At 36.6% G+C, this 23688-nt stretch overlaps 2 protein-coding genes across 7 annotated transcripts in view; one reads left to right on the top strand and one right to left on the bottom strand.

Moving 5' to 3' along the window:
- USP14 (ubiquitin specific peptidase 14) overlaps positions 1–14331 on the top strand; it is a 54255-nt gene extending 39924 nt beyond the window's left edge. For 2 of the 3 annotated variants that reach the window (XM_055368616.2, XM_063699341.1), the window contains 7 exons: positions 670–784; positions 4343–4408; positions 4561–4653; positions 6030–6158; positions 11444–11504; positions 11859–11966; positions 12606–13523. In XM_055368616.2, coding sequence (XP_055224591.1) covers positions 670–784; positions 4343–4408; positions 4561–4653; positions 6030–6158; positions 11444–11504; positions 11859–11966; positions 12606–12754 — 721 coding nt within the window. In that variant the 3' untranslated portion in view covers positions 12755–13523. Of the gene's footprint in view, positions 1–669; positions 785–4342; positions 4409–4560; positions 4654–6029; positions 6159–11443; positions 11505–11858; positions 11967–12605 lie in introns of all 3 variants that reach the window. The other variant, XM_031003598.3, reaches the window with a different exon arrangement.
- Positions 14332–15955: 1624 nt separating this feature from the next.
- The window catches only part of THOC1 (THO complex subunit 1), a 53128-nt gene continuing 45395 nt past the window's right edge, over positions 15956–23688 (bottom strand). For all 4 annotated transcript variants that reach the window (XM_055368613.2, XM_063699340.1, XM_019013962.4 and 1 more), the window contains 5 exons: positions 23372–23437; positions 20333–20416; positions 17929–18076; positions 16872–16947; positions 15956–16356 (listed from right to left, as the gene is read on the bottom strand). In XM_055368613.2, the coding sequence (XP_055224588.1) occupies positions 16061–16356; positions 16872–16947; positions 17929–18076; positions 20333–20416; positions 23372–23437 (670 nt within the window). In that variant the 3' untranslated portion in view covers positions 15956–16060. The remainder of the gene's footprint in view (positions 16357–16871; positions 16948–17928; positions 18077–20332; positions 20417–23371; positions 23438–23688) is intronic.

Raw genomic sequence — 23688 nt, 5'->3', positions numbered from 1 at the left:
TATACCTAAAAAAATACAATAATGGAAATTAGGAATTTGGAAAAATATACCTATTGGAGTGATCTTGAAGGATAATGGGATTATTCATTATGTTTTGATTAATATAATTATTTTAAATTTATTTCTTGAAGGATATTTATTATTTTTTCCTAAGAACATCTTTAGCAGAATCTACCTCATTTTCATTCACCTTATAATTAATTTCTTATATGTCAAGGTGACTGTTAATAATAACTTTTAAAATAAAAAAAGAATTTTTTAATTTTATAAAAGGGTGTGTATCAACTATACATGAGATTGAACCAGTTAATAAAACATGAATCAGGAAAGTACTGTCTTCTAGGTCATGGTTAGAAAAACTTAGAAAAAATTTATGTACCTTTGGGCTTCTAAGACCATTATAAGACCATACTAAATACCAGCTTATAGTTTAGAGTTTATTGCAGTTTATCTTTTAATACACATTTATTACTCATTGTTGTTTCTAGAATTGTTGGTAGCCAAATGAACATTCTTAAGTATGTTGAAATGAATCTTGGGAGACTAAAAGGTTTTAAATGCCAATGAATGATACTATTAATTTTAATGGAATTAGGATAATGTATTATATTCAGGAGTATATAACAAATTGAATACCCGTTGGCATATTCCTTATCTTAGTTTACAAAGCATGAAATGTACAGAATCTGAAGAAGAAGAAGTCACCAAAGGAAAGGAAAATCAACTTCAGCTTAGCTGTTTTATCAATCAGGAAGTCAAGTATCTTTTTACAGGACTTAAATTGGTAAGGACAATCCCAGTCCATCCTTGTTGTTTGTGAATTCCATGTTTGCGAGTAAGCCAAAGTCATTATTCACTGGGCTTTAATGGTCATTTGTAGACATGTGCAGAGCAATATGCATTTTGAGTTGCCCGATACACACAGTCCCATCTGAGGTCAAACAAGTACTTGGCCTTCTTGTTTCAGCTTGGTAAACAAATACCATTTTAGCAGGAATGTTAGAACTGTTGTTTTAAAAAAAATTTCTGCTTTTTGTTGGTTATTTCACTGTTTAAGATGACCCCCCAAGCACAGGGCTGAGTGCTGTCTAGTGTTTCTAGGTGTGGGAAGGCTGTGATATGCCTTACTGAGAAAATATACTTGTTAGAGAGGCTTCAGTTGGGCTTGCGTTGCGCTGTTGGCTCTGAGTTCAATGTTAATTAATCAACACAGTATGTGAAATAAGGTGTCCTTAAACAGAAACACACATAAAACAAGGTTATGATTGGTTGATGAAAATGTTGTGATCAAAGGCTGGCGGGAATCTAATCCTGTATTTCCCCTAGGAGCAGTGGTTCAGTATTCACTGATTCAGTGCTTGTGGTGACTTTGTAGAACATAATTACCGTGACTAACAAAATCAACTGTATAGTCAGAAATCAAACAAACTTCAACTAGCTCTTCATTTCATAGACAAAAGCATTATTGACATGGTTGCATATGCTAACAAATATTGGGACATCTCACTTTTTAATCACTGGGTGTTCCTGCTTCACACTGTGAAGAAGCACCTAGTGCTTTGTGCTGTACCTTGCTTTATTTTAAAGCACTCAAGAAACGTTTGTTGAATAATTTACATGTTTGTTAAAATTTTTCCTTAGAGATAGTTGTTTTCATGGGCCCTATAACTTAGCTGAACTATTAACTTTAAGGAAAATTACTTAATCTAAGCTACTGTTTTCTTATGTGAAAATGAGAGTAACTGTAGGGTTGTTTGTGGGTTTGTGCTCTTAACCATTAAGGGTGATCATATAATGTATTGTCTAAACCAGGACACTTTGGTGGAGAGTGAATGAGGGTATGTTAGTAATTATGCAGTATAAACTGAGATTTTTCTGTGCAAATCAGGGCATGTAGTCGTTCTGCCACTGCACTGTCTTGCAGTTGAGGCCCTGGAATTTAAAGTAACCTAATTGGCTTTTGGCAGAGCCAGAACTAGAACTTGCTTCTTTCATTATTCAGTTAGTGCTGCTTTTCCAGTGCCATACTAAAGAATACGGACTCACATAAAATGTCAGCTTCCACTCTGCTAATAAGCCCATGGATAAAACATACGGTTTTGCTTGCTGACTTATTAATTTGGTGTGCTTTGGGGATATGTATATCTCTCGAAGGATCTCCCCATTTGAACTGATACCTTTTAATAGTTTTCAAATTACAGTTCATGTGATTCCACTTCAAAAGCACTGATAATTAGGATTGTTTATTTTATTTTATTTTATTTATTTATTTATTTATTTTGAGACAGAGTCTCTCTCTGTCACCCAAGCTGGAGTGCAGTGGCACAATCTCGGCTCACTGCAACCTCTGACTCCCAGGTTCAAGAGATTCTCCTGCCTTAGCCTCCTGAGTAGCTGGGACTACAGGTGCGTGCCACCACACCTGGCTGATTTTTGGTATTTTTGATAGAGACAGGGTTTTGCCATGTTAGCCTGGGTGGTCTCAATCTCCTGACCTTGTGATCCGCCCACCTCGGCCTCCCAAAGTGCTGGGATTATAGGAATGGGCCACTGTGCCCAGCCAGGATTATTTATTTTAAAAGTTAGCTTCTTCCTAAACACAGTTGTATGAAAAATAAATGCATGAATAAAAGTTAGCCATTGCAACATCTACATATTTGAAGAAGGGCCTGGAGGGCAGAATTTTTAAAAATCCTGGTTGATCCTCTTTGCTGTCTCCTCTAACCATGACCAATAAAGAGAAGTCTTGAAGGAAGAAAAGTCAGTGAAAAATGATGAGACATTGGAATAGGTCCTCTGTGCAGAGGCCTAGTTTGGGCAGAGGGGGTGGGTTGATAAACACTGAAGTGGGACATGGATTATGTTGATAAACAAGATGATTTGTTATCTGGGGGCTCTCATCTATGGTTTGGGGTAAGGTTGGCAAGGGGAAGGGTTGTTAAAGGGCATAAGAAGAAGAGAGAGTGAGTCATGCTCTGTCTTATGATACCGAGGGGAGAGTTTTGAGCCAGGGTGGATATGAACGTGGTGACTTTTAAGAGAAATTCATTTAAAAACACACAAAACTACTTAACCCCCAGGAGCCAAATCATGTAAGGCATGGTGTGCAAGTTTCAGGATATACCAGCAAATGAAATCTCAGTGTTAATTGGAGAGTGTGGAGTGGAGTGCTTTGGCAGGGACTCTCCAGGATGGTATTTTCTTCACAATTTTGTAAAAGTATAGGAAAACCGAACATACCCAGAAGGTCTAGATGATAGTGGATTGGTGGTAATATTAAGATTTCACCAGATGTACTTTCTTGAAAAATGTGTATTCCTAGAATGTATTTATTTCCTTTATAACTTTTTAAGATATTTTATCTTTTGTTCTGATAATTCTTGAGTAATCTGGCTTCGTTTCTCTACTGCTTTGCTGCTGAATAAACTTGGTTAAATGTTAAAAAGCTACTCCACAGTGATTCCTTTTGTAATATGATTAGTAATTTTAAAAAATCAGACGTTAAAATTATACAAGTGTAACATGCTTAAACATTACCAGTAGGTTATTTTAATTCTAATTTCTTTTTTGTTTGTTTTCTTAAAGCAGAGCACATAAGTAGTGCTAATACTTTCTGTGACATTAGAAATAGTAGTGAATGTTTGTTAAATGTAGAGTATATGCCAAATATTTTACCAGGTTTTCTACATGTACTGACTGTAATTCTAACAATAACACTATAACATTGATTACCACTGCCACGTTTTCCAAATGATGCCCAGAGGGATAAATACCGTTTCCACTGTTAAACGGGCTGTAAGAAGCAGAAAGGTGATCATGCTGGTTAAGATATGTGCAGTAGCTAAAGGCTTTCCCACATCTGTTAGGTTAACAGAGGTTTCTGTGTTATGACTTTTTTCAAATTTAACAATAATTGATTGGTGCTGATTGGCTTTTATGCATAAAATGTAAAGAACGGGAGTTTCTTGGGCTCTCTTAATTTTCCTCTAGAGTGAATATTCCGATAATAAACAGGAATGACAGCTTTGTTATATGAAATACAATATAAAATTCTCTGAATCTAAGCATCATTTGGGGCATAGCTAAAAAAGAGCAAACAATATTTACACTCGGAGGAATCCACAACAACGTAAATTATTTGATGCCTTATAAGAATTGAACAGTATCTAAAAGTCTTCCCATATTATCGTCAAATTGTGTCTCAGTGGTATAAACCCATTGATGTACTGTATATTGCCTCTTAGGTAGTGCTAGCTTTTAAAAGGCTTACTGGTGTGATTCTATATTGCAGAAATAAAATTTTTAAAACTAATGTTTGGTCTTCTGTTATGTTCTTTTTTAGCGACTTCAGGAAGAAATCACCAAACAGTCTCCAACGTTGCAAAGAAATGCCTTGTATATCAAATCTGTAAGTTATGCAGTCCTTTCGAAGCCAAATTCCGCTTCACTGAAATATTTCCAGTTAATTAATTTTATCCAGTCTTAATTTTTACCACCAAATAATTAAAACTTGTATGGTATTTTGACGTAATGGGATTTCTTTCTATTTTGTCTCCTCAGTCCAAGATCAGCCGACTGCCTGCTTACTTGACCATTCAGATGGTTCGATTTTTTTATAAAGAGAAGGAATCTGTGAATGCCAAAGTTCTTAAGGTTAGTAATGAACTTTACTTTGTATAAGAAATGTAATTCTTTGAAGGTAATTGCTAACTTAAAATTGCTTTCATTATTCCTTTAGGAATAGTTAAGCTTTCTTTGAAATATTTAGGGGAGCTAATATTAGACAAGTGATTCTTAACTCAGAACGTATATTAGAATTATCTATTGTCTTTTTTATTTTTAACTGTACACACACCTGGCTTCTCCCTCACCCCCAAACATCTGGGTAGGTCTTCGGTGGGGCCTAAGATATTATATTTTTCAAAAGATTCATATACAATTCTGATGACTTTCCTGCACTACCCAGAAATAGTGCCCTAGACCACGTCCTCAGCTTCAGGGATACTGATTCAGTAGGCTTGGAGATGGGCGTGAGGTAGGGAGTGATAACTCTGCACTATACTCTAGGTGGTTTCTTTCTTTTTTTTTTTTTGAGACGGAGTCTCGCTCTGTCACCCAGGCTGGAGTGCAGTGGCGTGATCTCGGCTCACTGCAAGCTCTGCCTCCCGGGTTCATGCCATTCTCCAGCCTAACCTCCCGAGTAGCTGGGACTACAGGCGCCCGCCACCGCGCCCAGCTAATTTTTTTGTATTTTTAGTAGAGATGGGGTTTCACCGTGGTCTCAATCTCCTGACCTCTTGATCCGCCCGCCTCGGCCTCCCAAAGAGTTCCTTTCTTTCAGGTGAAAGGAGAAAGAGTTAAATCACTGGTGCCCAAAGAGTACTTAAATTGTAATCCCTTGATTTAGGATCCAGCCTCAGAATCTGACTGTTTTTGTTGAGTTGTAGTTCTGCTACATCTCCATAGAGTCCTGGGAGGGGCCTATCTATCGTTTTAGCCTTTTGAGCTTAAATTCTTAGTATATTTTCCAGTATACTTAACGTTGTATGAGAAGGTTAAATGTAGTTAAAGTATCTAGTGTTGTATACTTTAAATATATACTACTATAAGCTATTGAACTATATCACTATTATTTCTATGTAAAGTTGTATTTCAAATTAAAAAAAAAAAACCATAAGTTTATTCCAGTTTGGGAGATCCATTATTTTCACAGCAGCTTGTCCAATATTTCTGAGATGTTTCTTTTCTCAGGTAAATTTTGGTACTTCCTCTGTGGTTAGTTTTGTGGGTTAGAGTATTTAATGGAAAAACATGTTTTAAAAATTTCTCACCTTAAAAAAGTTAGAACCAGATCATTCTTGAAAATAGGCACTCTTAAGAGGTTTTCAACTGCAGATTTCCAAGTGATTTTCACAGATTTTATTTTCAACTGTATCTGAATTATGAAAGCATTACTTCAGATATGTGATACTTTAAATAAATATCTTTATAAATGTGTTTACACATGTTTTTTGTTTGTTTGTATATAGGATGTTAAATTTCCTCTTATGTTGGATATGTATGAACTGTGTACACCAGAACTTCAGGAGAAAATGGTGTCTTTTCGATCCAAATTCAAGGATCTAGAAGATAAAAAAGTGAATCAGCAGCCAAATACAGTAGGTTCTTACTGCTGACTTTATACTCTTAATATCTTAATCTCGCATCAGTGCTCAGCAATTACTCTTTTTTTTTCCTGCTTCATTTTTCCTTCAGAACTATACTTTGTATAGTATTAATAAAAATGGATGAATCTGTATTACAATTAGCAGGTATACACATCCTCCATATATCGGTGCAGATCTTTAAAGTTTTGCATGTGTTTTATTTTATTTTCCTTTTTTTTTTTTTTTTGTGACAAGGTCTTCCTTTGTCACTCAGGCTCACTGCAGTCTCAACCTCCCAGGCACAAATGATCCTCCCACCTCACCCTCCCAAGTAGCTGGGACCACAGGCGTGCGCCACCATGCCCAGCTATTTTTTTGTATTTTTGGTAGAGACAGGGTTTTGCCATGTTGCTGAGGCTAGTCTCGAACTCCTGAGCTCAGGCGATCTGCCCACCTAGGCCTCCCAGAGTGCTGGGGATTATAGGCATGAGGCACCACACCTGGCCTTTAGGTGTATTTTAGCATGAGAAACAGAACTCAGAATAAATGAGTCCTTTGTGGTAGAATAAGCTTAATATTTTCCTTCCCCCCGTAATCTGTAGCTCATATTCCTTTTATACTTATCTCCTCAAAGTACTTCACGTAAAACCTTACCTAGTGTTGACCTTGATGCAGTCAAAATACAGTACATTTCCATCACCACAAAGATCTTGCATTATTGCCACAGGGCCACTTTTCTTCTGCTCTACCCCTTCCTTAATTCCTGACAACTACCAACCCGTTCATTTCTATAATTTTTGTCATTTCAAGAAAGTTGGCCAGGCATGGTGGCTCACGCTAGTAATCCCAGGACTTTGGGAATCTGAGGCAGGAGGATCACTTTAGGCCAGGAGTTCGAGACTGTTCTGGGCAACGTAGTGAAACCCTGTCTCTACAAAATATGAAAATAAAAAAAATCAGTTGGATGTGGTGGCATACACTGGTAGTCCCCGCTACTTGGGAGGCTGAGATGAGAGGATCGCTTGAGACCAAGAGTTAAATGCTGTAATGAGCCATGATTGTGCCACAGCACTCCAACCTATGTAACAAAGCAAGACTCTGTTTCTAAAAAAAAAATTATACAAATGAAATAAAAACTCTTCCACTTTTTAATATAACCTTTCTCAGCATAATTCTCTGGCGACTCATCCAGGGTGTTGTGCATATCAGTTGCTCCTTCCATTTCATTGCTGATCAGTATTCCCTGGTGTGAATTTACCACAATCTGCTTCACCATTCACCTATTGAAGAACACCTGGGTTGTTTCTAGTTTTTGTCTGTGATGAATAAACCTGCTGTAAACATTCGTGTACAGGTTTTAATGTAAACGTAAGTTCCATTTCTCTGGAATGAATGCCTAGGAATGCAGTTGTTAGATTGCATGGTAGTTGCATGTTTAGTTTTTCAGGAAACTGCCAGATGTTTTCTAGAGTGGCTGTACCATTTTACATTTCCACCAGCAAGGTGTGACTGATTCACTTTCTCTGCATTCTCACCAGCATTTGGTGTTGTCACTATTTTTCATTTCAGCCATTGGATAGGTTTATAGTGATACTGTGTTTTCCTTTGCACCTTCCTAGTGGCTGATGAAGTTGAGCATGTCTTCATGTGTTTATTTGCTATCTGTATATCCTCTTTTGTAAAATGCTTCCTCTTGTCTTTTCCCTATTTTCTAATTGTACTGTTTGTTTTTTTACTCTTGAATTTTGAGAGTTCTCCATATTCTAGACCTTTGTTGGATATGTGGTTTGTGAATATTTTCTCCCAGTCTGTAGCTTATGTTTTCATCCTCTTAACCTAGGGTCTTTTGCAGAAGAAAGGTTTTTTTAATTTTTATGAAATCCAGTCTATTTTTTTCTTTAGTTGCTTGTGCTACTGGTGTCATATCTAAGAAAGCATTGCCGGGCTCGGCATGGTGGCTCTCACCTGTAATCCCAGCACTTTAAGAGGCTGAGACAGGCAGATCACTTGAGGTCAGGGGTTTGAGACCAGCCTGGCAAACATGGTGAAACCCTGTCTCTACTAAAAATACAAAAAATTAGCTGGGTGTGGTGGTGCGGACCTATAATCCCAGCTACTTGGGAGGCTGAGGCAGGAGAATCGCTTGAACCGGGGAGGCAGAGGTTGTAGTGAGCTGAGATCACACCACTGCACTCCAGTCTGGGCGACATTGCCCAGTCCATGCCCTCAGAGATTTATACGTATGTTTTTTTCTGAGAGTTCTGTGGTTTTAGTTCTTCCATTTAGGTCTTTGATCCATTGAGGGTTAACTTTTTATATAGTGTGAGGTGTGGGTTCAGATTCATTGTTTTGCATGTGAATATATGGTTGTCTCAGCACCATTTTTTAAGAAGACTGTTCTTTGCCCATCAGATGGTCTTGGAACCTTTGTAGAGATTAATTTGACCATCTGTATTTATGAGTGTATTTCTAGACTATTAATTTTATTCCGTTGGTCTATATGTCTGTCCTGATGCTCATACCAGACTGTCTTGATTACTGTAGTTTTCTAATAAGGCTTGAAATTGTGAAGTATCAGCCTTCACTTTTGTTCTTCTTTTTGAAAGTTATTTTAGCTATTCTGAGTCCCTTGCATTTCCATGTATATTTTAGGATCAGTTTGTCCATTTCTTCAAAAAAGACTGACGGGGATTACATTGAATCTGTGGATCAATTAAAAAGTATTACTATCTTAATAGTATTAAGACTAATCTCAGCACTTTGGGAGGCCAAGGTGGGCAGATTGCTTGAGTCCAGAAGTTGGAGACCAGCCTGGGCAACATGGCAAAACCCTGTCTCCACAAAAAATACAAAAATTAGCCAGGCGTGGTGGTGTGTGCCTGTAGTCCCAGCTGTTCAGAAGGCTAAGGTGGGAGGATCACTTGAGCATGGGAAATGGAGGTCATAGTGAGCCAAAATGGTGCCACTGCACTCCAGTCTGAGTGACTGAGTAAGACTGTGTCTCAAAAAATAAAAAGTATTAAGTCTTACAATCCATAAACTTCATGTGTCTTTCTATTCATTTAGGTCTTTAATTTTTTTCATAATGTTTTATAGTTTTCAGTGTACAAGCCTTGGACTTTTTTGGTTAAATTTATTCCTAAATAGTTTATTCTTTTTGATGCTTTTGTAAATGGCATTCCTTTCTTAATTTCATTGTCTAGAGTGGCTAGTAAAGCTAGCGTATAGAAATAAAATTAACTTTGTATATGGATCTTAAATCCTTGACTTTGCTGAATTTATTAGCTGTTTTTATCCATTAGTGTTTTGAAGAGATTATGTAGAATTGGTGTTAATTTTTTTTTAAACATTTGATAGAATTGGTGGAACAGTCTGCTTAGAGATTTTACTTTCAGGAGCTTTTATTTGTTTATTTTATTTTATTTTATTTTTATTTATTTTTTTTCTATTGCCTAAACATAGGCAGGCACATTTTCAGGAGTTTTTACATTTCAAATTTAATTTCCTTCATAGATATAGGGCTATTCAAATGATCTATTTCATATTGTATTTGTTTTTGTAAATTGTTTTCCCAGAATTGATCCATTTCATAAGCTTATCAAATTTGTATGTAGAATTGTTTCTAGTATTTATTACCCTTTTGATGTCTGTAGAGTGTTTAGTGAGTGAGATCCATCCCGTTTCATTGATGATATTAGTAATTTGTGTTTGTCCCCCTTGCTTGAGGATTATTAATTTTATTGATATCTTCAAAGAATTGGCTTTGTTTCATGGATTTTTCTCTATTTTCTGTTTTTAGTTGTATTGATTTCTGCTCTTATTTCCTTTATTCTGCTTGCCTTGTGATATAAATTTCCCTTTCAGCAGTGATTTCACTATATCCTATGAATTTTGATACATGGTATTTTTATTTTCATTCTGTTCCTTGTATTTTTAAAAATTTATCTTGAGAATTCCTCTTTGGCCATTGGTTATTTAGAAGGGTCTAAGTAATTTTCCTGTTATGTTTCTGTTGATTCTAGTTTGATGCCATTGTGGTGACAGAACACACTTACTTGATTTAAATTCTATTACATTTATTTATTTGAGACTGAGTCTTGCTCTGTCGCCCAGGCTGGAGTGCATAGGTACGATCCCGGCTCAGTGCAACCTCTGCCTCCTGGGTTCAAGCAATTCTCATGCCTCAGCGTCCCGAGTAGCTGGGATTACAGGCGAGTGCCACCATGCCTGGCTAATTTTTGTATTTTTATTAGACACAGGGTTTCATCATGTTGGCCAGGCTGGTCTCGAGCTCCCGATCTCAAGTGATCCACTCGCCCCGGCGTAAGCCACTATACCCGGCCTAAATTATATTAAATTTAAATGTGATTTAGGTATAGACTATTTACATTTAGTGCAATCATTGACATGTTAGGGTTTAATTCTGCTTTTTTGATGTTTTGCTTTTTTTTTTTTGTCTTCTTGTGGGTTACTTGAACTGTGTTTTAGAATCCTGTTTTATTTTATGTTTTTAAATGTGTTTCTTTGTATAGTTTTTTCAGTGATTGCTGTAGGTGATTTCATTATCTGTATAAAAAAGATGTGATTAACCTAGTTGCCATTTTTGTTGTGGAATCCTTTGACTTCTTGCCATCACAGCTACCTGTAAGCTGCTGGCATTGTCTTCATTACCATTATAGTTTTAAAGAACTTTGTGCTGTATTCCTAGATAAGTTATTTTTCTCATGTTACATGCTAAAATGAGTTGAGGCAGTGAGTTCTTCCTAAGAGTCCTTGTCTAATTTAAATCATACCTCTTTAATGTAGGTAAGTCTTTGCTGAAAAATATTTCAGTTCATTTGTGCTGGCGTGGTAAGTGGACATGGCTCAGGAGGTTTAATACAAATTGCAGGAATTCTTGTTTTAGAGGTAGTTGTTTTTTTCCCCCACCTCTGTGGTTTGATAGTATTTTGGTAACACTGGGGAATTGGGTTTTTCCTTTTCTGCCCTAGAGCACTGTTTAACTGTACTGCTGTATTCACTGGTATGCTTTCACTTTAATGGTTTAAAATTGGTCATCACGTTCAGGGTGTCTGTTACTGTACTGTAACAAGATTTTATATTGTTGAAGTGTAGGACTGCTGGGTTTACGGTTTTAACTGTGGTTATATCATTTTAGTAATTTGGAAGGTAGACTGTATTTTGTCTCTGTGCTTTGCACTGTAGACAGTAAATATTTATGAAATTGAACACTTACAGAGAATTCAAATTTTATTTCCAAAATCATGATTTAAAATTAAACATTTTTTTCTCCTCAGAGTGACAAAAAGAGTAGTCCCCAGAAAGAAGTTAAGTATGAACCCTTTTCTTTTGCTGATGGTAAGTAACATTTTCATTTTAATTGAGTTATTGTATGTGGGTCTTTTTAAGGTAAAATTTACATCTTACCCCATATTTACTTATTCTGATGTGCTTTTCAAACAAAGTGTCAGGTTTCTTGAACAATTTACCTTAATGACATATAGTAAATTTACTCATCGGCATACAGTTCTATGAGTAAGTTACTTATTAAAACATCAATCATGAAGCCTTAACTATGATTGGACAGTAGTATCTTATTGGATTCTGATAATACTTTCCTAATGTGAACTTTAGAGTTATTCTTGTTACTTAGCTTGAGAAGGCACATGTCTATTCATTGTCTAATATTAATGGATTTACATCTTTCTTTAGATATTGGCTCCAATAATTGTGGATACTATGACTTACAAGCAGTACTAACACACCAGGGAAGGTCTAGTTCTTCAGGTCATTATGTATCATGGGTGAAAAGGAAACAAGGTAAAGAGTATTCTTTTTTCAACTGTTCAATATTATTTTAACAGTTCATTTATTATAAATTTTATAGCAGTGTGGTTTTCAAACTTTGGGTCTCAGAACCACTTTACATTCTTGAAGCCCCAAAGAGCTTTGGTTTATGAGGTTTGCCTCTCTTAATACTTACTGTATTAGAAATTAAAACTGAGAAATTAAGAAAGTTAGTTTTAAAAATGATAGTAATAAGCCCATTACATATTAATGTAAAAACAAAATGAGTGAGAAATGGTACTGATTTACATTTTTATGTCTTTCTGTTGTCTGGCTTAAATAGGAGGCAGCTTGGTTCTCCGGTTAGTGTTCACATTCAGTCTGTTGCATTATCATACATTATGTAGCCTCTGGAAAATTCCAGAGTACACTTGAGAGAATGTGGGTGGAAAAGGCAAGCAGTGCTCTAGTGGTGTCATTGAAGTAGTTGTAACCTGGTGGAACCCCTGCAGTGCCCTTAAGCCTGTGTGGTCACTGGGTCGCACTTCGAGGACTGTTGGTGTGGCCAATGGAGCACTGCTGTGCCTCCGATGACTCGATACCTTTTTTGCAGTGGAACTCTGAGAAGAATCCTGCATAACATTAATTCATCTTCTTCTCCCTGTTATTTAGATGAATGGATTAAGTTTGATGATGACAAAGTCAGCATCGTAACACCAGAAGATATCTTACGGCTTTCTGGTGGTGGAGACTGGCATATCGCTTACGTTCTACTCTATGGGCCTCGCAGAGTTGAAATAATGGAAGAGGAAAGTGAATAGTAATCTTCATTTTAGCTATTTATGCTTAGATGTGAAAATAAATGTTATTTGTTGATCATTTCTATAATCCAGAGCTTTAGAGGAAGACACATAGGTGGTTTTATGTTTCACCTCATTTGGAACAAAAGAGGACAGAAGCAGACCACTCTGTGCACCAACCTAAAAAATTACAGAGAAGAGAAAATTATCTTTGGATTGTGCTGCCCTATATAAAGGTGGCAGAAAGACATTTTTTAAAAGCTTATTATTTCTTGCATTATTTTAAAAAGTTCGGAGTTGAAATGCCTTTCAACCATTTCCTTCTGTGGTCATTTTTCTTGCTGCCTTTTTCACCCAAGATTCAGCAATCAGATGTTTATTGCACACCTATTACCTATTATTTGTTGTTCTTGCATGGTTCAAACCACCATTCTGTAGCCACCCATCCTTTGCCTTATCTAACAAACATTTTTCCAGGAAGGTGGAAAAGGAAGTGTTGCTCTCATTGTGTGACTCAGTGCTGCTGTCCATCCCATGGAAACATGGGCACAATCAAGTATTTGTCCAGCCTGTTGCAGGCTTTTCCTGACTTTAAAATAAATTGTGATCAATAATAGTACCTTTGATTATACATTTATTATTGTGTCTCTCTCTGATGTACTGTGGATTGTACATTTAACTTTGGAATGGCTTTGTAATAATCAGTCTTAAGAAAATGTTGACAAGCTCTGGTTGCTTATTTTTAGAAAATGAGGACATTTAATAATAATAAAAAAAAGAGGGATTAATAGCTTTTGACCTCAAGTCTTTTGTCTTCTGAGTATTGGAGCTTGGCTGAAGATATGTTTAATACTGTACAATTTCTGAAGATGGTTATTAACACTGTGCTGTTAAGCATCCATTTAAAAATATGTTATCTTCTTTGCCTGCCTGTATTTTAAAAAGAAATACAAAGTTGTAAAAGTAATGGATTTCTTTGGATGCTGAATGCAGTGATGTTATCAGTCAGATTCTTTCCTTGGCTCAGTTGTGTTTGTATTGCCTTTCTTAATTTCCCAAATCTTGGCTGGGCACGGTGGCTCACGCCTGTAATCCCAGCACTTTGGGAGGCTGAGGCAGGTGGATCACTGCAGGTTGAGTTCGAGACCAGCCTGGCCACATGGTGAAACCCTGTCTCTACTAAAAATATAAAAATTAGCTGCATGTGGTGGTGCACACCTGTAATCCCAGCTACTTGGGAGGCTGAGGTGGGAGAATTGCTTGAACCCGGAAGGCAGAAGTTGCAGTGAGCTGAGATCACACCACTGCACTCCAGCCTGGGTGACAGAGAGACTCTGTCTCAAAAAAAAAAAAAAAGAAAAAATTCCCAAATCTTAATGTCTGTTTCAGAATTTTAGTGATTTTAAAGTGATAGTAGAAAATACCAAGCATATGAGGTATTTCAATATGATAGGCTTCTTACATTTTAATACATTAGTTACTCATCTTTGTTCCAGGACCCTTGACTGATTGCTAGGGAAAGGATAAAGCATAGAATACCAGCCAGTTTGGCTCTGATTTTGAGTTATTTATAATAAAGTTTGGGGATTATCATAACATCTCATATCTTTGTGTATGTTGTTTTAATGCTCGGCAGAGCACAACACTGATAACTATTAAAAATAGAAAATAACAGCCATTTTACTTTCAAATCTGATGTGATGCAATCTGTGAACACTAGGAGGGGATAAAATAAGCATTGCAGGGAAACTTATTTGTAAATAGCTTCCTCACCTAAACCTTGACTTGGCAATCAATACTTTCTACTTTGTGGAGGGGATTAAGAATAGAATGGGCAGGATGAGACCATGAAAATTATAATGATTCATGTATATTTGTATGATGCTTGTAACTTTGCAAAGTCTTTTTTATTCATTGTTGTCTCATTTGGTCAGAACAATTTTATTGAGGACATGAATTTAACAATTAGAATTTAGATTTTCTGACTGTAGCTACTAAATGTTGTAGCTACTAGACCAGGCGAGCTAGGTTTAGAGCAAAGTATGTAAGCCTTGTATGGACTATATTAGAATTTTAAAAATTGTAATTAATTCCTTATCATTATAAAAAGCTTGATTTCATTTTATTTGATCTAAAAAAGCATTATTCCAAAGAATTTTTTCAAGTAGAAATGGGAGTTATACCAGTGTCGTTTTTAACTAATAAGGCTATTTTAGAATTCAGCCTTGCCTGTAAGGTCTTTGAGAAGGGAGAGGAATAGGCCAAAAAAAAAAAAAAAGTCTTGATTCCTGAATGTGCCTTATATGCTGTGCCACTCAGACCGAGGCCACCATCTCAGCATTAGAGTTGTGCTAGATTACTGCTTGACTGACTAGCTAGGTTAGGCCTAAGAGTGTTTACAGAATAATCTGCACTCAGTAGCCCTTCTTCAGGATTAAAAACGATGATGACCTCATCTTAGAGCCCTAAAGGGAAATGCTTATGTGGGAACACGAAAAGTCGGTGGTACTGTCTTCTGCTACTACTACTTAGTGCTTTGCTGTGTATAGGGTGTGTTCACATATATCTCGATTGAATGTCACAAGAATCCCTGAAGTGATTGATTAAAAGTCTTGAGAGGTCAGGCAATTTTTGTAAGGCCAGAAGGAAACGTGAGGTTTTAGACTTCATTTCTTTTAAAGTTGGCAAACATTTTCTGTAATGGACAAGATAGATGATTGATAGTAAATTATTTCAAGCTTTGCAGGCTATAAAGTGTTGCAGCTCCTTAGCTTTGCTGTTATAGTGCAGCTGGAGCCATAGTGAGTTAGTTAGTTAGTTACTTAGTTATGAGTGAGCACAGCTGGGTGCCAGTACAATTTTAATGATCAAGACTCGTGGCAGGCAGAACAAACCATCATTTGTTGATCCTCTGCTTGAAAGCACGAATAAGTGAGAACAGAGCAGTCATATGGTTTCAGAAAGTGTTATTCTGGGATTTCAGGATAAATTTTGTAACTACTAACAAACAGCATACAGGAAACTAATTTGGTATAAGAAACGACATATCCCTAAATAGTGCTTATTTAACTTCATTATAAATACATCTACTTAACAAAAATATATTTTGTGATCTTGAGGTCACTTCGTTTAGGTCATTATCTCAACCCAACCTCCCCAAACTCTGGTTTGAGCCAATATGTGTTCTATTGTTCTCAGAGCACCAGCCGACTGTACAACAACTGTTATAAAAATGTTTATTGTTTACCAAAACCAGTGGACCTCTTATCAAATGCTGCTTGGTAACAAAATCTATCACAGTTTTAATAAAAAGAAAAAAAAAAGAAGCTAACTATTTGTCTCATTGTCATTAGTTAGACTTTCTGCAAGGTCACTTAATCCAGACTTATTCAGTGCATTAATCAGATTCTCAGGTGTTGCATGAACTCCCTCTTGATCTTGCCAGGCAACCAGGAGCTGCTTAGCTCTCATCTTCATGTCTTCACTGTCACACTCAATCTGCCTAATTTCTGCGTCTTTCATTTCCAAGTAGGGAGCCAGAATCTTCCATTGTTCACCCAGCTTGTTGGCAAATACCTCTATTTGTTCTCCTGTTACAGGTTTGTCTCGCCGAACATCAGGACCTAGAAAATGAAGAGAATATAAGTTATGTGCAATTCTAAGTATACAACAGAAATGGAAAGCTATGGGGCCAATAAGTTTCATTAACCACCTTTTAGTAGACTTTATTTTAAAAGTAGACAATTATTTTTTATATTCTCCATAAGTTGAATACCACTCTTAATAAGCATGGTCAATAACCAAAGCTAAAGCTGTTACCTATGTTATAATTATGTAGGCTTTCCCTGAAATGAGGTGCTCCCCCTCCAATAACCAATAATTAACAGAGGTATGGGTCGCCTTCAAATGTATTTTCATTCCCTTTTAAAGTACCATTACTTCCCAATTTTATTGCATAAAATGTAGTGTTTTTAAAGTTATTATTAAGCAATGTTTTAAATTCCTCACTATAAGTCAGAAACAGTTGAGATAAAATGGGAGAAGTTGAGAAGTCGATCAAATTAAATAATGTACCTATCAACAAAGAACCCCAATCTTCTTCAATTTTGTTAAATAACCAAGAAAATTCAGTTCTTACTTTCATTTTCCTTCAGTAAAGCATCATTATCTTCCTCATCTTCATCCTCACCTGTTTTTATTTCTTCAGAAGGAGGCTAAAAATGAGAAAGAAGAATGTTTGAAAGAATGCCAGCCTCTGAAGTAAGGTAACAGGTATTTTGTTTGGATAAGGACGGTTGTGAGATTCCAAGTACAAGGTGCCAGAACCTCACCCCTGAGAGCGTTAAATGACAGTGTCAGGTAAGGATCCTAAGTGGGACTATCTTCACCTGCAGAAGGAGTGAACTTGGGAAGACCTCAGAGTTGGAAAGACTCCCCACCCCCAATCTGGGAAGCAGGAAGTCAGTAAAAAGCACAGTTCCAGGATTTGCAAATACCCAGGGTTTATTTAATAAAGACGGCCTCAAGGAAGCCAGTAGCAACAGTGTCCTTAAAAGTTTCTGATTCTTATCTTTTATCTTTGATAAAAGACAATATAATGCATTGGCAAACAGGAAAAAATTCATGTCTGTGTGTATAGGTGCATAACAGTTTACCTGAAGTATCACGAACTTTAATTTTTTGAGACGGAGTCTTGCTCTGTTGCCAGGCTGGAGTGCAGTGGCGAGATCTCGGCTCACTGCAACCTCCGCCTCCCAGGTTCAGGCAATTCCCTTGCCTCAGCCTCTTGAGTAGCTGGGACTACAGGCACGTGCCACCACGCCTGGCTAATTTTTTATATTTTAGTAGAGACGGGGTTTCACCATATTGGCCAGGATGGTCTCAATCTCCTGACCTCGTGATCCACCCGCCTAGGCCTCCCAAAGTGCTGGGATTACAGGCGTGAGCCACCACACCCACAGCCCTGTTGAACTTTAAATTACATGCTGTACAGAAAATTATCAGTTACTTCTTTATCAACTCATGTATTTCCTGTAAATGTATATTCCAATGTGTTTTTCCCTCGTTCTAAAACATGGGCGCTTGTGGATCACTGGTTTTTCACATGATTAAGTCAGTTTTTTGCTCACATAGTGACAGCAATTTTAAATAAGATGTCAACCAAAGGGTATGAAAAGTTGATCTATGGTACTTACCGGTAATTCCTTGGCTAGCTTTATTACCATATTTTCAAGATATTCTGGTAAACTTTTAAACTGCTGGTTGGTTGGCTGGAAGAAGTGAGGGCTTCTCCGTGCTAATAGTCTCAGGGCTCTCCAACCATAATTTGAATTGTTCACAGCCCTATAAAAAGAGGTGTCAGGCTTGTAATTTATAGTTTTGTATTTCTGTATTCCCTTCTGCTCAGTTCTGCCATGTGTAATTCTGTATTTAAGGTAAATAGCTCAAAGTGCCATTCTTTGTATTTGAATCTTATTCCTAAAGAACTTTTCGGTATGTAGTCCACTGATAATAACAAACCAATAGATGCACATGTAACTAATCACAGGAACCAACAATGTCTGAAGAGGCAGGCTCATATGCAGCAAACACATTTTCAAAGTTTCCATTCATTTTGTTTAATTTTAACAAGTCAACAAGTGTGTGCAATACTGGCTGGATGCAGTAGGTATACAATAGGAATCATCCGTCTAGCTATTTGGAATCCATGAACTGTTCCCTAATGAAGTATAACAATGATCAGGGTGGTATACAATCAGGTGAGAAACAAACTGCAGAGAAATTCTAAAGATAATGCTCCAGAAATATGCAGTGCTGCAGAAGAAACCAAACCACAAATTTATTCCATTTAAGAGTTTTGGATTGGAAGTCTCTCCCTCCCCTAAGAATAGCAATTTGGTTTATTTGGTCACCTCTTATAAATGAGCATATGTTACCTTTAGGATGTGCAGGTACCACTGAAGACTTAACAAAAACTACCCATAGACAATGGGGACTCTTCCCAAGTTAACACCTGCTGTGAGGCTTTACCTAAACAGTTAAGAGCCTTCCTCTCTGACATATCTCTGTTTAGACAATTTGATTATTTTAGGCATTTTCAAAATTCACTGTCAATTATACACATCATTTTTCTTATTCTCCACAAAACCCTCTTTGGAGATAATAATTTGAACTATCACTTTAGGAATGAGTCCACCTAGTCTTATGTAACAGTGATAAATTAATATTCTTTCAATTGACAAACACTTTTGAGCCAGGCACTCAGTAGCTGTGGAGAGTACCTGAGGCACAGTAAGGCAGGCACTCCTACTGATAAACACACAAGGTATAAGACAATTTCATAAGGATGAGGAAAACTTGAGAAATGAGAAAGTGGTTAAGTGCCACCTTCTCATTTGGATAGTGGTAAGTGCCATGAAATAAAAACCACGAGAATGCAAAAGAGGAGACCAGGGAGGGGAAGAGCTTCCCAGCCAGGGGGACTTAAAGCCATGGCAACCTTGGGGAAAAAGTGGTTCAAGCAAGTGAGACAGTAAAGTGTGAAGGTCCTGACAGGAAAGGGAAAGACAGGACCAAGAGGCCTGCTGTGGTTAAAGCAGAGGGGAGGCATGGCCACACAGGAGAGTATGAGCCAGACCAAGGAGGTCTTTTAGGCCGTGGGAAGGAGTTTGGAATAGGCACTCACTGGGAGATTTTAAGCAGATTAGACTTGGACAATTATTTTAAAGATCACTGGCTGATGCATGGAGCACTGACCACAGCTAGAGAGATTAGTTAAGAGGTCACAGTAATTAACAACTCTGGTCACAGGGTCACACTAGTCACAAATACTGAGTGCTAACTACATGCCCTGTAGGGTTGAAAGTGCACTGTCTTATTTAATCCTCAGAATAACCCTGTGAAATGGGTACTGTTACTATTTAACAAATGAGGAAAGGGAAATGGCGGTTTAATTATTAAATTAGCCTTAGTTGCCTAGTAAGTAAGTGGTGGAGGGGATCGAACCTATGCATTCTGACCAGCGGCCTCTTGCCTTTAAACCACTACTCTTCAATTCCTATTTAAAGCCATGAGACTGTGGTGTCACCCAGAAGGTTCTAGATAAAGAGGCTAAGACCAATTCCTGATGTTACTCCAAAATTTGAGTTAGGCAGAGGATGAGGAGGCTGAAATAGAATGTGAGGTGGAGTGGGCAACGAGGGCAAAGGGCAAACTTAGAACCACGGATTTGGATTCTCATGGACGCCAAAAGAAGAAAACATTAAGGGGAACAGGATAGGTTAACAGCTGCTGTGAGATACTGTGCTTTGAAGGGTAGAGAGAAAAGAACTAATAGTTGGAGAGAAATGGGGGTCAGGGGGAGTTTTTTTTTTTCTTATATTTTGAAACAAGGGTGATTCCAAGTCACACTTAGTTAACAGGAATAATCCTTGAAATCAGGATGTGTACTAACAAGAACTTGGAACATAAACTCACCTAAGAGAAAAAGCACTACTCTATCTACTGCCTCTCTTAATAGGCTTTCTAGTATACACACAATTCCTAAGGAAAAAACAAATTGAAGAAAATTAAAAGGAGCTAATGAGAAACATTACTTACTTATATTCATTTTCAACCATATTTTCAGGGTCTGCCTGTTCAATGGCTTCTTCAAAGAATTCCTCCAAAGTGGGCATGTATTCCCTGAGCAGTATAAAATAACTAGTGAGGATGACATATATTCTTAATAATAAATACTCATAAAGTGGTGGCAAGACAAGATTCTAATGGCCCCATACTTTTAGTTACAGTTTTGATTACTTGGGAACTCCAGACTTTTAAGGAAGTAAAACCGTCAAAACTAAATTCAAAAAGGACAATAAATAAAGGGGATAGTCTAATACTAACTATTACATAGTGTTTACTACATATAATATTATATACTTTAATTACACACTATAATATATAAACATGTTGCTATTCAAAGAGGGCAGCCAGGGGATTTGATAGCATTTGAATTTTACCAGCAAATAAACTTTTACATTAAGTCCCTATCCATGAATTATTTTTTCTTTAAATCAGAATTAAACCAAAACTAATAATCAGACCATAATACAATTTCAAGGGTTTAACCTTTAGCTCTTATTTAAATTGTTACCATGGTAGCATGGTTGATTTTTAAAATGCATCTTTCTTGAATTTGTTTTTAGAAATAAAATTTTGATACAGGGTCAAGCAAAGAAATGAGGTCTCAGGATCAGAAGACATCTTCTAGAGTAAAACTAGGAAAATGGGCTCTCTTAAGAAAACTATCCCAATATCCATTCGTTTTCTAATGCTATAGATACTATATTCCATTTTATGAACATGCCCCAAGTTATCCATGTCCTACCCAGAGATATTTGTCTTCCCACTCTTTGCTCTGACAATGTTAAATGAACATTCTTGCACCTGTCTCCTTGTAGATGAACTGATTTCTTTAGGCACTGGGCCTTCAAACTTCCACTGCAACCCACAGTAAGAAATTCATTTTACACTGCAACCCAGTACACACATATATGCAAGTATATGTACAGATATATATAAGTAAAGCTAATGCTTCACAAAAGTATATTTCCTATTTCATTTAAAAAATGCTAGTTGAAATTACTAAATTGACTTTACAAACCACCAATGATTCTCAAACTGCTTTTAAGCCTTGTCTGCCTGATATCAATATAACTATGCCTTTTAAAAATTACGTCTTTTAAAAGTTCTTTCAGTTTCAACCTTTCCATATCTTTATTTTTAAGGTATATTTCTTATAAACATATAGATGGATCTTTTTTTTTTTTTTTTTTTTTGAGACGGAGTCTCGCTCTGTTGCCCAGGCTGGAGTGCAGTGGTGCAATCTCAACTCACTGCAAGCTCCGCCTCCCAGGTTCACGCCATTCTCCTGCCTCAGCCTCCCAAGTAGCTGAGACTACAGGCGTCTGCCACCACACTCGGCTAATTTTTTGTATTTTTAGTAGAGACGGGGTTTCACCGTGTTAGCCAGGATGGTCTCTATTTCCTGACCTCATGATCCACCCGCCTTGGCTTCCCAAAGTGCTGGGATTACAGGTATGAGCCACCGCGCCTGGCCAATAGATCTTTAAAATATAACACCAATTTCTGTCTTTGAGCCAGAAAGTCCATTTCCATTTATATTTGAATTTAACCATACTGTTTTGTACTTTCTGTTGTGTTTTCTGTGCTTTTTTTTTCCTCTCCTACCTTCTAATTTACTTGCTTAAATTTTCTGTATTTACTTTTACCCCTCAATTTATTTAAAAATTACATATTCCATTTCTTTCACATACTTTACAAGCATGTTTGACTTAAACCATAACATTCTTTAATTCTGACCACCCCTTCTTGTCTTACATGTCACTTTTATCAAGTTTACCTTTTAAAATAACCCTAAATAATAATTATTACTATTTTATAACAGTGAATTCTTGATAAGATTTATTCAGATTTCTTCATGTTTACCAAAGTGTCTACACAGTAATCCTTTCTGCAATTTACTCCTTTCTGGGTTCAGTTTCCTTAAGACAGCTTTTTTACTGGGGACTGTTGATAATTTCTCATAGTTTTAGTCAATCACTCAACCACAACTGTTTAACTTGTTACAGAATTTTTTAGTTGAAATGTTGAAAAAGCAAGCAATACTTCTAGAAATGAGAAAATATAGTCATTGAATTTACAAAATGAGCAGGTTTAACAGCAGTCTAGACATAGGGAAAGTAAGAATTACTGGATTAATGATTAAGAAATCACCCAGAAAGCAATACAGAAGGAGCAAGAGTTGGAAACGATGAGTTAATGATAGTTGAGGAGGTCCAGCAAACATCTAATGGCAGAAAGAAACAACAGAGAATGTGAAAGACATTTTCAAGCACTCATCCCACTGTCTTCTGATTTCTTTTGTTGTTCTTGAAGTCAACTGTTAGTTTAACTTTGCTCCTTTGTAGGTTGTCTGTTTTTTCTCTCTGGTGACTTTATTATCATGTACAGAGGTATGGATTTATTTGGTTTATCCTCCTTAAGTATTATACTTCTTGAACCTATGAATTCATGCCTATTCTTAATAATTAACTCAATTATTGCCTTTTTCCCATTCTCTATTATTTCTTTCTGCCATCAGATGTTTGCTGGACCTCCTCAACTATCATTAAGTCATCGTTTCTAACTCTGCTCCTTCTGTATTGCTTTCTGGGTGATTTCTTAATCATTAATTAACCCATTAATTCTTACTTTACCTATGTCTAGACTGCTATTAAACTTGCCCATTTTGCAAGTTCAGTGAACTTTTGTGACTATTAAAACCCAAGTTCCCTGGTTCTCAAAGCTGGCAATCATTAGTACTGCTGCCCTAGAACCGTATCAGTTCATAGACTTACTCTTCTGTTTGTAGTTTTGATTCCTTTTGTGAATCTTTATTTTTTTGTGATTTCTAAAATTATTTTATCAGCACTTTGAGGAGTTTTATGGTGGGAAGTTATACTCTGCTGTGCCAAAAGTCAACCACAATAAACTTTTAAATTTCATTTGAGCTCTGATCATAGCTGAGAAAAGGCTCCATTCTACTCAACACTTGACAAAAGCAACACTTCATTTGAAAAATGTTCAACTTGCCTTGTCTCTGATTTACAGGCTTCCATATTATCAGGGCAAAGATTCCAAAGCCTTGTTAACTCCTCACTACAAAATAGACACAGAAATAAATACATTTTTTATGGACACCATCCTCATGTGCGTTGAAACTGAACAGAAAAACAATACAATGTAAACAGTGGATTTGGGGATGTTGATAGTATGAGTTTTACTTTTCTCAATAATTTTTGGTATTTAAAATACCTAAAATTATTCTCTATATGAGCATATAATCATTAATCATGACTAATGATGATATAATCTTTAGTTTTTTCTAAAAATATTCCAGCACAATATAA

The sequence above is a fragment of the Gorilla gorilla genome, chromosome 17 (genome assembly GCF_029281585.2).
Source record: "Gorilla gorilla gorilla isolate KB3781 chromosome 17, NHGRI_mGorGor1-v2.1_pri, whole genome shotgun sequence".
NCBI lineage: Eukaryota > Metazoa > Chordata > Mammalia > Primates > Hominidae > Gorilla > Gorilla gorilla.
Note: the sequence above shows the minus strand (reverse complement) of the source record. Positions and strands in the feature narration are given on the sequence as shown.